This window comes from Pagrus pagrus (assembly GCF_965226575.1).
Source record: "Pagrus pagrus genome assembly, chromosome: 1".
NCBI classification, from domain to species: Eukaryota; Metazoa; Chordata; class Actinopteri; order Spariformes; family Sparidae; genus Pagrus; species Pagrus pagrus.
In genome coordinates, this window is record NC_140185.1 from 36729118 (window position 1) to 36742210 (window position 13093).

Sequence of the window (13093 nt, forward strand, 5' to 3'; positions counted from 1 at the left end):
GGTCTCCACCAGCTCCTGTGGGTAATATCTGTCTCCTGCTTGTGAAGCTATTGATTAAATCACTTAAAGGATAATTACTGTATGTGTCAATTAGATGGGTCTCACTTTTCATTGATTTAGTCAGGTCTTCTTAACAACCTATTCGGGGGTAAAACATTAAAGTGAGCTCGCCTGAAATGTCATCAGAACTTGTGTGAGCACAGTTACAGTAAGTAAGTGAGATCCAGATGTTTGACAGATGTTTACAACAGGCACTTTGATTCCTGTCTTATTCTCTTACTACTCGAGTTTATCTTGATATTTTCACACTAAACCTGATTTTAACATTTTCCCTCATTCACTGTTAATTTCCCCTCAACCTGCTTCATCTCGCCGTCCTGTCATTACCCAGAATCCTGTTGGACGAACCACAGAAACATGAACAAGCTCTCAGTCTGACAGCTGTGAAAATGAGCGCGTGCTTTAGCTCCACACGTTCTGTGCGTGCAGTCGTTTTGTCGTATTGAATCTGCTGCACGGTTCAGACAGACGCACGTGTTCCTCCTGATGGATTTCACTCCCTGAGAAGAAGCTCTGATGTTAATTGGAAGCACAACAAATTAAGTGGAGTGCAGGTGAGTGGATGTGCATGTTTGGAGATGATATGTTTGTCTCTCCTGACAGGACTCTCTGCCTCCGAGTGGGCCTAAGAGGACTTATTATCCTAACCTAAAATTGCATGAAACACCTGCTCACTGTGTCTTTATGGGACATTTGTGAGCTGTGTTGAGAACACACTGACATTAGGACACAGCTCATTACTGTGGGCACTGGCTGCTCCCCAATTTGGTTGTGTATAAAAACACTGAGCCAAATCTTTGGCTACAATAACTGTATTTTCTCTGCATGCAGCTGGCTGACTGCACACACACACTCCTCTCAGGAACAGGTACACAACTCGAGTGTTCACCTGGAAGACTCTCAGAACAAACAGACTCCTTCACTGCTGCCCAGAGGGCAACACGCTGCACTCGTGTAGCTGAGCTGCCGGGTGCCTTCTTGAACTTCTGCACATCAGTGCGTTTTTAGCAGATCTTTTTACAGGCCAAACTGCTATATCTGTTTCAGTACAGTGTAAATAATAAGGCTTGAATGTTTTAACGGGCTGTTGTTGTGTCGACTGTGTTGTCTTAAAGCGATGATTTACAAAAATCTGCTCATTAAAGGCTTAGTGTGGATTCAGGGGCAGAAATGGGACATAATATTCATAATTATGTTTTAGTTGGTGTGTAATCACCTGAAGCTAAGAGTCCTTGTGTTTTTGTTACCTTCATGGAGCCTTTTACATCTACGGGACTGTGCATACGTGATCTAAGTTGTTTTTCAATTATTTGTGCATTTAACCTCATCCGTGTGCGTGGTGGACAGGCTGGTCTTTGGGTGAGATAATATAAAAATGCTCCAATAACACAATACTGGCATGACAAGCTGGAGAGGATGATGTTTGTGATTCTTGTGTGAGCGACCAGAGTTTGCATCCCGTGTGTTTTTGTGCTTTTTACTAAACTTGTTTTTACGTATTTGAAGCAATATTTGCACTTTTCAGTCAAAGTTTGGTTTAGGCAATAAAAATACTTGTCTTTTTGGGAGTCACTTGTATCTACAGAGGGAGCAGGTCCTGTCCATGGAGTCAAGCAAAAAACTGACCCCAGAGACGGACATTTCTTTGCATTTTTAGCAGCCACTGTAATGGAGCACGAGACGAGGGGTGTTCGGTCGGTTACAATCTGCAGCCTCAGCGCTAGAAACACACTGGTCTTGTAAACTGCTGCTGACCCTGTTCAACAGAGGGGAATGTAAATTTTTGTGCACCACAAAACACAAAGCTGATTAATCCACTGACCTCCCTGTTAACAGCAACACCACAGAAACAAATGCTTCTGTCCTGTCCCAGGTCTGTGAGTCAACATGTCTGATATCCCAGTGAACTATCACTATGTGCTCTGTAGTGCATCATAATCACCACCAGAGAGAAATTATTATTTTGAGGCAGACGGAGACATTTGATATAAAATACCATGTATTACTGAGGCTGCTTGTTATTTGGTGAAGCATCATCCTGCTGCCATTTTCTCTCTGTGTCAGTCAGTTTGGGTCGACCACATTGTGGACCCGGTCTAATTATCCTCAGGCCGAATCAGATTCTCTTTAAAAAAAAACAAAAAAGTGTTTATGCAGGTGAGTTCAGGTCAGTTTACATTTGTCGTTTCCGGGTCAGGTCACAGATTTTTTGACCCCTGAAGACCTCGACAACCTCTAAGAGGAGATTTGAACTAATTGCTGCCGCGGCTCTGGAAATGACACCCACCTGTCTCTCCTTACATTCTTACCCTACATCCTGTACAGGTAATTCTGTACCTGAGGTCAACTGAACCTGTGCAGGACGTGACCTGTGGCTGGGGAGAGTATCATCTAAAAGGATGAGCTCAGCCAAAAAGTAAAACTCAGTCATCTCCTCCCTCCATGCATGGAAAGTCAGGTGAAGTCTCGTAGTCCACAAAACATTTCTGGAGCTTCACAGTAAAACAGAGTTGCAGCATTCTGCTAAACAGCTGAAGAAAACAAGTCTCCAGCTGCTTCAGTTGTTCAGCAGAATGCTGCAACTCTGTTTTACTGTGAAGCTCCAGAGATGTTTTGTGGACTACGAGACTTCACCTGACTTTATATCATCAGGAGGAGATGATGACTGAGCCTGACCTTATATCATCAGGAGAAGATGATGACTGAGCCTGACTTTATATCATCAGGAGGAGATGATGACTGAGCCTGACTTTATATCATCAGGAGGAGATGATGACTGAGTTTTTGTGTGAACTGCTCCTTTAACAAGAATGATTAAAGGGTAATGCCAAGTTTGCACATTAAAGTGTGTTAACAAGTCTGAGGGAGAACTACTGCATATGCCTACACCAGCCTGCGCTACCCACAATGCAACTTAGAGTGACATCACTGGAGGCAATTTATCATACAACCTGCAGCTTCCTCTGGAGCCACAAAAGGCTTTATATGACTTGTAAACACACTTTACAGGTCTTTACTCACTTTAATGTGATACACTGGTGTAATTACACTTTAGCAACATTATCGTAGACTGTTAGTGGACCAGTCACTTGGCATAAATTGGGATTATTCATGGTCAGACTGGGGAAAAGGACTCTGGAGGAACTGATGAAGTGCTCTTTCTTTGTAAACTATCTCTGTTATTGAGCGTTTGTTTTTCTGAGGCCCGCGGGTATGAACGCTGGTACCTGTTCTGGAGAATCGCCTGGTGTATAAATAACACATGCAGGCAGAGACACAAACACAAAGTGACATTTAAACACAGCACTCCTGTAACTCTGCCACTGAGATCATGTTTAAGTCTGAAGTCTTCACTTCTTGAGTATTTTGTGTTTGCACGAGTGCAGCCTTACCACCAGTCTCACTGTCGTGGTAGTTGGGGTCGAAGCCTCTGTCCAGGAACTTGGACACTTTGTCCACCTGATTGTGCTGGATGAGGTCCATGAACTTCCTCAGATTGGCCTGTGCAAACCAAGAGAAGAAGAAAGAGCTATTATAGTGAGAAGAAAGAACAAATGGTGGTGGGTGTGAGAGAGAAAGAGTCAGGATCGAGCTGTAAAAAAGACAGAAATAGAAGTTGAGATAGAGAAAAGGTGTAGTGGGTCAAACATAACAGAGGGTGAAGAGTGGAAGCGTTTAGGAAAACAGTGTGAAACGGACTCAGTGTTAAAGAAGGAGGAAAATAAGGATTCAGAGTGGCGATTGCGAGGAGAGGAATGGCTGCTGGTTTCTGTTCCTGTCTGCTTTCTTTCCAGGCCGCATGATAAAAATAGATAAGAGAGCAGCTCCCCGAAGGAGAGGAGAAAATGAGGAAAGAAGAATGAGACACCAGAAGAAGAAAAAGACAATGGGTAGCAATAAAAGAATAGACTGAGAAGAATAATTGGGGAGGAGTGAAAAAGGCAGAGACATGAGGTGGGAGGAGACGAACAGGTGGAGACGTCCTGATCACACTGTGCTGCTGATCCTGACCTAGAACATGAGCCGATACACAGGAAACAACCATATTGATTTCTGATCAGAAGTCTTTTACTCGTACACACCAACTCTTCAAATACAGCAGCAAGTCGATACTCCAGATTCAGTTTATCACGTGACGGGCTTCGTGGTCAAGTTACCAATTATACATAGGACACTGCATCCGCTTTGACTTTCAAAATAAAGCTTGCTGACAAACAGTTCACATATTATGACACATCATGGTGTCTTTAACATAAGATCACACTTTGGGATAATAACTCAGTTCAGTCTCTTTAAGTGAGTGATGTAACTCACTTGTGACATAATTACGTTACGTACGTCAGTCATGTAGGTTAACAGGACGCAAACCCTGGTTGTCTGGAGGTAAAGTCTGACATGACCCATCCAAACACCCCCGAACTCCTTTTCTCGTTCTTTATACTGCTGCAGGACGGCCTCTTCAAGAAGCTGCTGTATTTGACGCAGTGGGAGTGAGAACGGGTCTGTACATAAGAGTGCTAACTATAGTTAGCTCGTGAGGCAGCTGGATTCGTGAGATCACGCAAATTCATCTTGCCAGACTTCAAGCTATGAGCTAACCAGCCTCCATGAGGAACTACCGGCAGCTACAGGTGTGGTTTAAGTGTGGCGGCTCCACCGGAGGTTAGCGTAGCCGCTGCTGTAGCATCAGTTCTATCAGGGCTGGAGACTTTATTTCATTGTAAGAAGAGAAAGAGCGACACTGAAGGCTTCTTGTTCTTCTCTGGCTTTGTTAAGAAATCAATGTTATGAACTGGCTCCACTGACGGTGCTGCTCTCCTACTGTCGATCTGATTGGTTGAAGTTAGCCTGTGATAGACATTCATGGACAGATGGTTTGTCCAATCATCTGCCAAGTTTAATTGAAAGTTCCTGAAAACAGTTTCCAAAGACGACTTCCCAGATGGTACCACGTAACAAACCATCTGGCGTGTCAGGTTATTCTTGTAGAAAACAAATAAATATATAAAAATGGATCAGGCTTTATTCAGCCGATATGTACGCATGAAAATATGAATGACATCCCTGCTAAGAGGCTCCTCGTTGCTTTCTAGACAAACCCTCCACAGTCACTGCAAAACTGGTCAACAGCTAACATGAGCACGATGTCAAACTGAATAATGAAAATGATCATTCAGTCTGATCACTGTGAAGCTTTTAACAGCTGGTGTATCAGCAGAAAGCAAAGAATCAACGACGCATCAGGCTTTTTATGGCTCATCACGATCCATCCAACAGCCATTAATCGGTGTAGATCCCACAAATCTGCTCAGACATTCGCTGCTAAAAGACTTTTAATTGCCTTTCTATTAGTGCCACCAACACCCGTGTTTGTTTGTTTTATTTGATTCTCTTCCTATTAAATGTTTGCAATGGTTTACAGGGTTCATAACTCATTTCCGCAGCATACCTGAGGATTATTTTGTGACAGTCTCGGTGACAATTTAATGAAATCAAAGTAAACTAATTAAACAGAGCGAGTCTGACCGCAGACAGGGAGCGCTGCTGCTGTTCGGATATCAACCACGATGAGTCACTGCCAGTCTAATATCTGGAAATGTCGAGGGGTCGTGTACGTGACCTCGTGTTTTATTTAATGTAGCTGATATGTCCCCAGCCTGTGTGTGTGTGTGTGTGTGTGTGTGTGTGTGTGTGTGTGTGTGTGTGTGTGTGTGTGTGTGTGTGTCTGCAGGCCTGGTGAATCACAGTCTGGAGGATGGTACCCTCGCTCTCTCCCTCCCTGCTGAAACAGGTTGGGAGGCTGGCTGTTGATTGGCTGTCTCAGTGTGAGCTCCAGCCAACCACAGAGCAGCAGACTGCACGGCAAAGAGGATTAGCTCGGAAAAGTTGGGTCAGGCCAAGAAAATGAGAAACAACGACGCAGAATTAGAAATAAATGTGTATTAAAGAGGAGCCATATTTTGTGACTAATGACTTCGGTGTGAATGTGTTCTGATGTGTGTTTTCATCTCGCCGCTCCACATTTATCTTCATCTTTTTTGCCGTTTTCATTTCTCATTCTCCGTCTTTTTGCTCGTCGCTCTCCTTCCTGCATTCAGATGTAGAAATTAGAGCAGCTGTCAGACAGTTTCCTGGTGTGCTGCTAACAGAGAGCTGCCAGAGACACTTATGCTTTGGCTGCACTACAGGATTACAGTAGCTATGGGACGGCAGCCCAGAGCTGGCCTTACACAACGAGAGAAATGACTGTAGAGATTCACTTCAGCTCATGTGGGTGGGAAGAGATGGAGCAAAAACAGACTCCCTCTGAGCAGCATTCAAACTTACAGATTTTCTTTTATCATCACAGGGGAAGAGAAGAGAGGGTTTTTTCCTCCCATCCTTCTCCTGTCACACGGCTCATCAGCCAAGAATTAAACCAAACGGACACAAACAATCTCTTCCTTCAATTAACCAGCGAGGCTGATGATTCAGTCTGCAAGTCTGTAAGTCTGTAAGTCTGTAAGTCTGCAAGTCTGTAAGTCTGTAAGTCTGCAAGTCTGTCTCCTTCCCTTCTCTAAAATATTGATTTCATTTTGGCAACACCTTTGACATGAAACATTGATTACTGTGAGGTTCTCACACTACTACTGAAGATCTGTTCAGCCAGACCATTCACAGGTGTCCTGGGCTACATTGAAGGACCGAAGAAGAAGAAGAAGAAGAAGAGGAAGAAGAAGAAGAAGAGGAAGAAAAAGATGAAGAAGAAGAGGAAGAAGAAGAAGAAGAAGAAGAAGAAGAAGAAGAAGGAGAAGAAGACGAAGAAGAAGAAGAAGAAGAAGAGGAAGAAGAAGCAGGCAGAGTGGATTACAAGTTGTGACCATTAACCTGTCAATGTCAGCACCAGATGACTGTTTGAACTGATCCCACCACTGAACTAGTTACCACACTATCACCAGACTCCCTTCACAAATCGAGTGATTTTCAGAGTTGTTAAATGAGGAGAAACTTGTTTGAGAAGTTGTTTGTTTCCTTGTAAAAAGTGTCAGTTTGTGGCAGCATGGCTGTACCAGCCTGTCTGCTTCTGTGTCTACAGTGCTGAAGTCTTACCTGCCAACATTTAGCAGCTGTTTGAACACACTGTTTACACTGATTTCACCATTTACACTCAGTTTATGAAAGAAGAAACATTTTATTGATCTAAACATGTCACATTTTAGAGAAAGTCACCAGACTCCCTTAAAAAATGTCTCAATCTCGTGAGTTGTTGAGTTAGAGGAAACTTTATAAACTTTGTGAAACGCTGTCTCATTTCTGCAAATATTCTTGTTTAAAAACATTGTGTCTGTATGTATCAGTGATGTATATGTTAATCTGCATACAGAGCAGGAACGAGGTCACTGTAGACACGTTAGTGACGGACTGTCCTCTTGTGTTCGGATAACTCGGGACAGATGTTGGTACCCGGTCTGAAGTCCCTCTCAGACTGAGGTGGGCGCTGTCGTGACATCTTTGCTCAGCTGCTCACTCTCCCCCCAGTTTGTCTCCCAGCTGGCAATGTTTCCCACAATTTCAAAACGGGGTTAAAGAAGAGTGGAGTGGAAGACAGACAGTCAGAGTCTATCGCTGACCGGTTTCTGAAAGCTTTAATTTGCCGTTGTGAACACTGTGTCAGGTGGGGCTCTCCAGGAAGAGAAACCTCGGGTGCACAGCAAACAACCAGTTTCATGCTTCCACTTTATAAATCCTTTTGAATATGTTTTTACGGTGCTGTGTAAAGTCTCCTGGATAATTTCATGTACACACAGGAAATGCTTCACGCTGCTTGTTTGAGTGCCAAAATCAAGCTGGAGTAAACATTTCTCACTGATGTGGTGTTGATTGCCACATTTGCATAACCAGTTTGTGCTTACAGTCAAAGCTGGCACTTGTGCTGCTGTTCATCATCAATCATTTGCAGCCTCTGAGAGCCAGTGGGACCCAAACATTGGCAGCTAACATTTAAATTCAGAGTCAGTTTAGTGATTTTGAAGATGAAAACTAGCAAATGAACTCACCTTTGTATGAAGTTTGGCGATCTGCTTCTCGTCCACATTGGGCTGCCGGTACACTCGGCTCTTGTAGCGGAACTGTTGAGTGAAAAGGTCCAAAGCAAACCGACAGGTCAAACAAGGTTTCCACTGAAGCTCTGTTCCAATAACAGTGTACACAAGGGAGCGGGCGACCTTTCCCTCAGACTTGTTTACACCTCTGAGTGCATCTCCAAAGAAATTGTTCCTCCGGAGAGGGGACTGCTGCAGGATCAGGCCGGAGATCTGTCCTCTTTATTAAAGGCACTTTTTTATTACTTTCATTCTAATGTTGCTGTAACAAATATGAAATGACATCATATGTTTTCTTTGAAGGATGAAGTGTTGGTGTGTGACTGTTTTCATCTTTGCCTGATTGATTGTTTGATTTGTTCGTCACAAAAACTACTGAACACATTTCCACCAGTCTTGGATGGAGGATGAGTCTCCAGGGAGGGACGGATCCATTTTTCAACACTTTCTTTAACAATGGACGTCTTTCAACATTTTTGTTAATCTGAATGGCACTCAGTAGAGCGCATACCTCCGCCAAGTCCCAACAGTCCCATTTCATACTCACTCATAGATAGCCACCTAAATACAGCGACATTTTTCGTTATCACCTGGAAAATTAACAAAAATGTTAAAAAAAACCATTTCGTCTCGCGTTGTTAAAGAGAGAAACAAATTCCTGGATCTGCCCCTTTATCCAGATCCGTACAGAAAGTTAACAGGTTCTATTCTGGGCCCGGACCGCCATCCAAGTTGAGTGGATCTGTTCAGTAGTTTCTGTCATGTCAGCAACATTTCACACTGCAAAACTTACACAGATTCAAATGTTAGATATTAACCAGATTAAAGATTTTACATATCTCAGACAATCTTTCTTTGTTTTTGCTGCTTTTTCAGTCGTCAGTTTATGTTAGCGGCTTGATTTCTAAACTAACATCAGGTACTGTTGCTCTCTGTTAGCAGAGAGGAGAGAGGCGCTGCAGAACGGGCATAAAGTCACTTCCTTTGGACTGTCGCGGAAAATCCGACCCGAGTCCTTCACAAAGAAATCCACAGTCCAGCAGCATTAAACAACCTGAACTGATCGAATAATAATAAATGTACTTAACTACTAAAAGTACAAGTAAAAGTAAATTATATTTATTTATTTATCTGATTCCTGATGAAATAAATGAATTTAAAAATGCGTTGGCTCTGACGCAGTGTGTAATCTGCAAAGTAACTAGTAACTTAAGTTATCAAATAAATGTAGTGAAGTGAAAGTATTAAGTCGCATGAATGGAAAAAATATTTTAGCTCAACATACATATTAATTTATATCATATATATTTTTTATAATTGTTTAGTAATCCTGGTTTACAGGAGAAGACATATTTCTGCCTCCAGTTTGGTTTTTGAACCAACACATATTTAATATTTAATACATTTACTGGAGAAATAATCTAACTGGCTGTCGGTTTACCTCCAGAGCGGGGACGCCCTTGCTGATTGGCTGGGGGTACTCTCGAAGGATGCGTTCTTCATCCAGGAACTTGCCGTCCCGCCCGTTGCTGGCCGGCTGGAACAGCCCGTAGTTGAGAACGTCTTTCAGGCTCTGATTGAGCGTGCACAGGATCCGCTGCTTGGCGACCCACACGGTCGCATCCGGGTTGAACCGCATGCATTTCTGGTTGGTGTGAGGAGCAGGAGGAGAGAGTGGAGGAGTGTGAGAGAGGAAATTGATTAAACGGTGATGAGTTCAGTGTCGACTGGCAGTCAGAGAAATCAACACGAATGAAATATTCATGTCTGAAATAACATCAACATGTGACACACTCCACTTGCAAAACTGGACTTCCTACTTTTGACTGACAGATGTAAATAAGCAGAGACGTAACAGTAATGAGAGGATCTGAATAGAATCACAGAACAATGGAGCCCAATCAACACGGATCAGACGCATAGAAATTGGTGCTTCAATAACACAAACGCTGTCCCAGTTCCTACAAATAAACGGCGGCTGCCAGGCAGCGCTGCCAGGCTTTTATATTGTTTTATTGTTAGCATGCTGTATGCTAAACAGGCACACTTGGCCCGCTGAGGATGTAAGTGACACGACCCCTCTGCCCTCCGATCCCTCCCAGTCGCAGCCTCCCTGAAGTGAATAAACATCGAATGCCGGCCTCGTCTGAATCAGAGGGGATTATGGGCGCTGTGCCGTGGCATTCAGGAAGTGTCTGTGAGTGTTTACAGCTGGATATGCTGCTCAGCCGGCGATAGCAACCCTGCGTCTGTGATAAAGGCTGAAGGGATGAGCAGTCTGTGAACTCCGCCGAACCGTAATCCTCTGGCCTGGCGTGGAGTGGGCATGGGAGAGGAGAGGAGAGGAAGATGAAGGTTGAAGGTACAGTATACAGAAACAGATGTCTGGCATCTGGCACGGCTGGTTGGACTGATACGACCTTCATCCCTCTGCTGGTTTATTACAGCTCCCATCACTGCTGCCTCCTCATGAGTTTGACTTAAACAATGTGTAAGAAGCTTCCAGGGAGCTGGGAGTCAATCAAGTAGAGCAATGATGATGTGGTGCATGTGTGTCAGAGCTCCTGCTGCTCTCAGATAAAAAGTATGTTGTTATTCGTCCCAACTGTAACAAGACACAACCATCAATTAAATAAGAGCGTGAATGGCACAACGACGCTCTTCTACGGCTTCATTACTGCAGTTTGCTGCCTCCTTCAGTGCTTAAACTCAACAACTCTACTCGACTGGAACAGTTTAAACATAGCTGCCAACATCAGGCTGTGAAAAGAGTGAGATTTTTGGGGGGTATGGCAAATGGCTCAATTAACCCTGAAGTTCTTAGTTCACAGTATTATAAATTAAAAAACACATTAAATGTATGAAAAAAGCCATTGAAAGTCGAGATGAATTCCAGGAAGACCATGAAAAAGAAGAGGAAGGATAAAATGATGCAGGACCACAGTCTGCAGAGTTGAGGCGAGATGGGCGAGTGAGACAGGAGGTGAAAGTCAATAAGGGCAAAGGTCTCACATAGCCCGGGTCCAGATGTTTAAATCCTCCCACTCCACAGAGTTCACTGACTCTGAATACGAATGTTGAAACAAGTTGCCAGTTCTGTCTGATATCAGGTGAGGTCGCGTTTCCTCTTCACGGGACCTGTTTCATCCAGCAGACTGAGCAGAGCGAGGGCTCGAGGAGACGCAGGGACGAGTGACACACATCAGGCCGGGATGTTTGCGTTGGGTTTGGTTGCCAGGTACCACGGCACACATCCCACACAGAAACTAAGAAACAGCTGATTTGGACCATTGTGAAATTGGGAGATTAAGGAAGAGACAGCAGGAGAGAAAAAATAGGGACACACCCATAAAAACCTGGCGTTTAGGTTTTGGGTTGACAGGGTTAAAGGAAACTTTTTGTATTTTTCAACCTGGGTCTTAAGGTGTATTCATACTGAGCCTGTTTGGACCAGTTGTTTGGATACCTGGTGTTCAGTTTGGCAAAAGAGGACCTAAATGCAAAAAGTTATCCAAGAGGTAACTGAGAACAACCTAAAAAACAAATCAAAGTACAAACCGGTGTAACGGGAGGACGCAGGCAGCAAACGCAAGTAAAACACGACAGGAAGACAGAATCAGGGAACAGAAGAGAAACACAGGAGGTGCAGCAACAAAACAGACAAACCAAACAAAGCGTGAGGAGAAAACACAGGCTTCAGTGCACAGGGAGAGCAACACAGAAAACAGACAAAGGCAGGAAGTGGAAGGTAAAACATGACACATGAGGATAAACGTTCAACATAATCCAGGAAACCAAAAACCCAAACCATGACACCCCGACTGTTTCACCCTCAGGTTTGGTTCGTTTGTGCAGATGTGAACAAAAACAACCAGACAGAGCCGAGAACATCAGGAAAGGCGGGTCTCTGATCGCTTTCTCTCAATCTCTGCCGTTTGTTTGCAGTCAGAATGCAGCTGACTCTACGATCGGCCTCACACCTGATGGGACACTCTTTCACCTTGGTATAAATGTCGAATCACGTTTACCTGATGCTCAACTAGATCAACTATTAGAGCGGGCAGCCCAAGTACCGGAGACTGAGTCCTGGGTCCAGCAGCGACCCCGGTTCAGATTCCTGTCATTCTCTAGGCTGTCCTGTCAAATAGAAAGACTAAAAAGCCTCTCCTTGATCTGATTGGGTGCAGTGATAGTCGGTGATAGACAGATGGTTTGTCCAATCACCTGCCAAGTCTTTTTTACACTGTTTTCAGTGGAGACGTGATGGCACATGGTGGGTAGTTGGGCAGAGTGTGAACACACTCGGTTATTTGAGGCAGCAGTAGCTTTCCAGCGATTTCAGACCCTCCGATCGTCGTCCAACAATTCAAAGCAACAGTGTTTGGAAAAAACTAGCCTGCTTGTCTGACCTCAAGTCTACCATTGTGTCCAGTCTTTGAATCATTAGCAAAATGAGCTCTGAAAAGATGGTGTCTCCATCTGGACATAAGAGCTGTGTACTGGCATGAAATGAGAGGGGAGACTGGTGACAGAGAGTGAGAAGAAAAGGCTCATTTGAGGAGGACAGTTTGGAGAACGTAGAAGAAGCGAGGACACAGAGAAGCATGTGGGGAGGACACAGCACCGCTCCCGACATCTGTCCTTCTCTCTCATGGCCCGAGATGTTTTTGTCGGGTTGGTTCGTGTGAAGGAGACAACCGTCGTTACAGCTGCCGCCAGTTTTTAGTCTCAAGGCTGCTCGTTATAACAAACTCAGAATGTGACCAGGAGAGAGTTAAAGGAGTAGTTCGGGGAAAAACATCGAGGAAAAATGTTCTGGTTCATTTTCTTGCCAAGAGCTGGAGCCAGGAGGTGATTAGCATTAAGAGTGTAAATTAAGCTCTCTTCTGAGATTCAGTTGAGCTCGTTGTACGTGGAGTGAGCAGTGAGCCCACCGGAGCATCTGGAGCAAA

General features: G+C 44.1%; 1 protein-coding gene across 4 annotated transcripts in view; it reads right to left on the bottom strand.

Moving 5' to 3' along the window:
- Positions 1–13093, bottom strand: part of LOC311259259 (SH3 and multiple ankyrin repeat domains protein 2-like) — a 210944-nt gene that overhangs the window by 137744 nt on the left and 60107 nt on the right. For all 4 annotated transcript variants that reach the window (XM_084356291.1, XM_084356293.1, XM_084356292.1 and 1 more), the window contains 3 exons: positions 9583–9786; positions 8097–8168; positions 3453–3561 (listed from right to left, as the gene is read on the bottom strand). In XM_084356291.1, coding sequence (XP_084212417.1) covers positions 3453–3561; positions 8097–8168; positions 9583–9786 — 385 coding nt within the window. The remainder of the gene's footprint in view (positions 1–3452; positions 3562–8096; positions 8169–9582; positions 9787–13093) is intronic.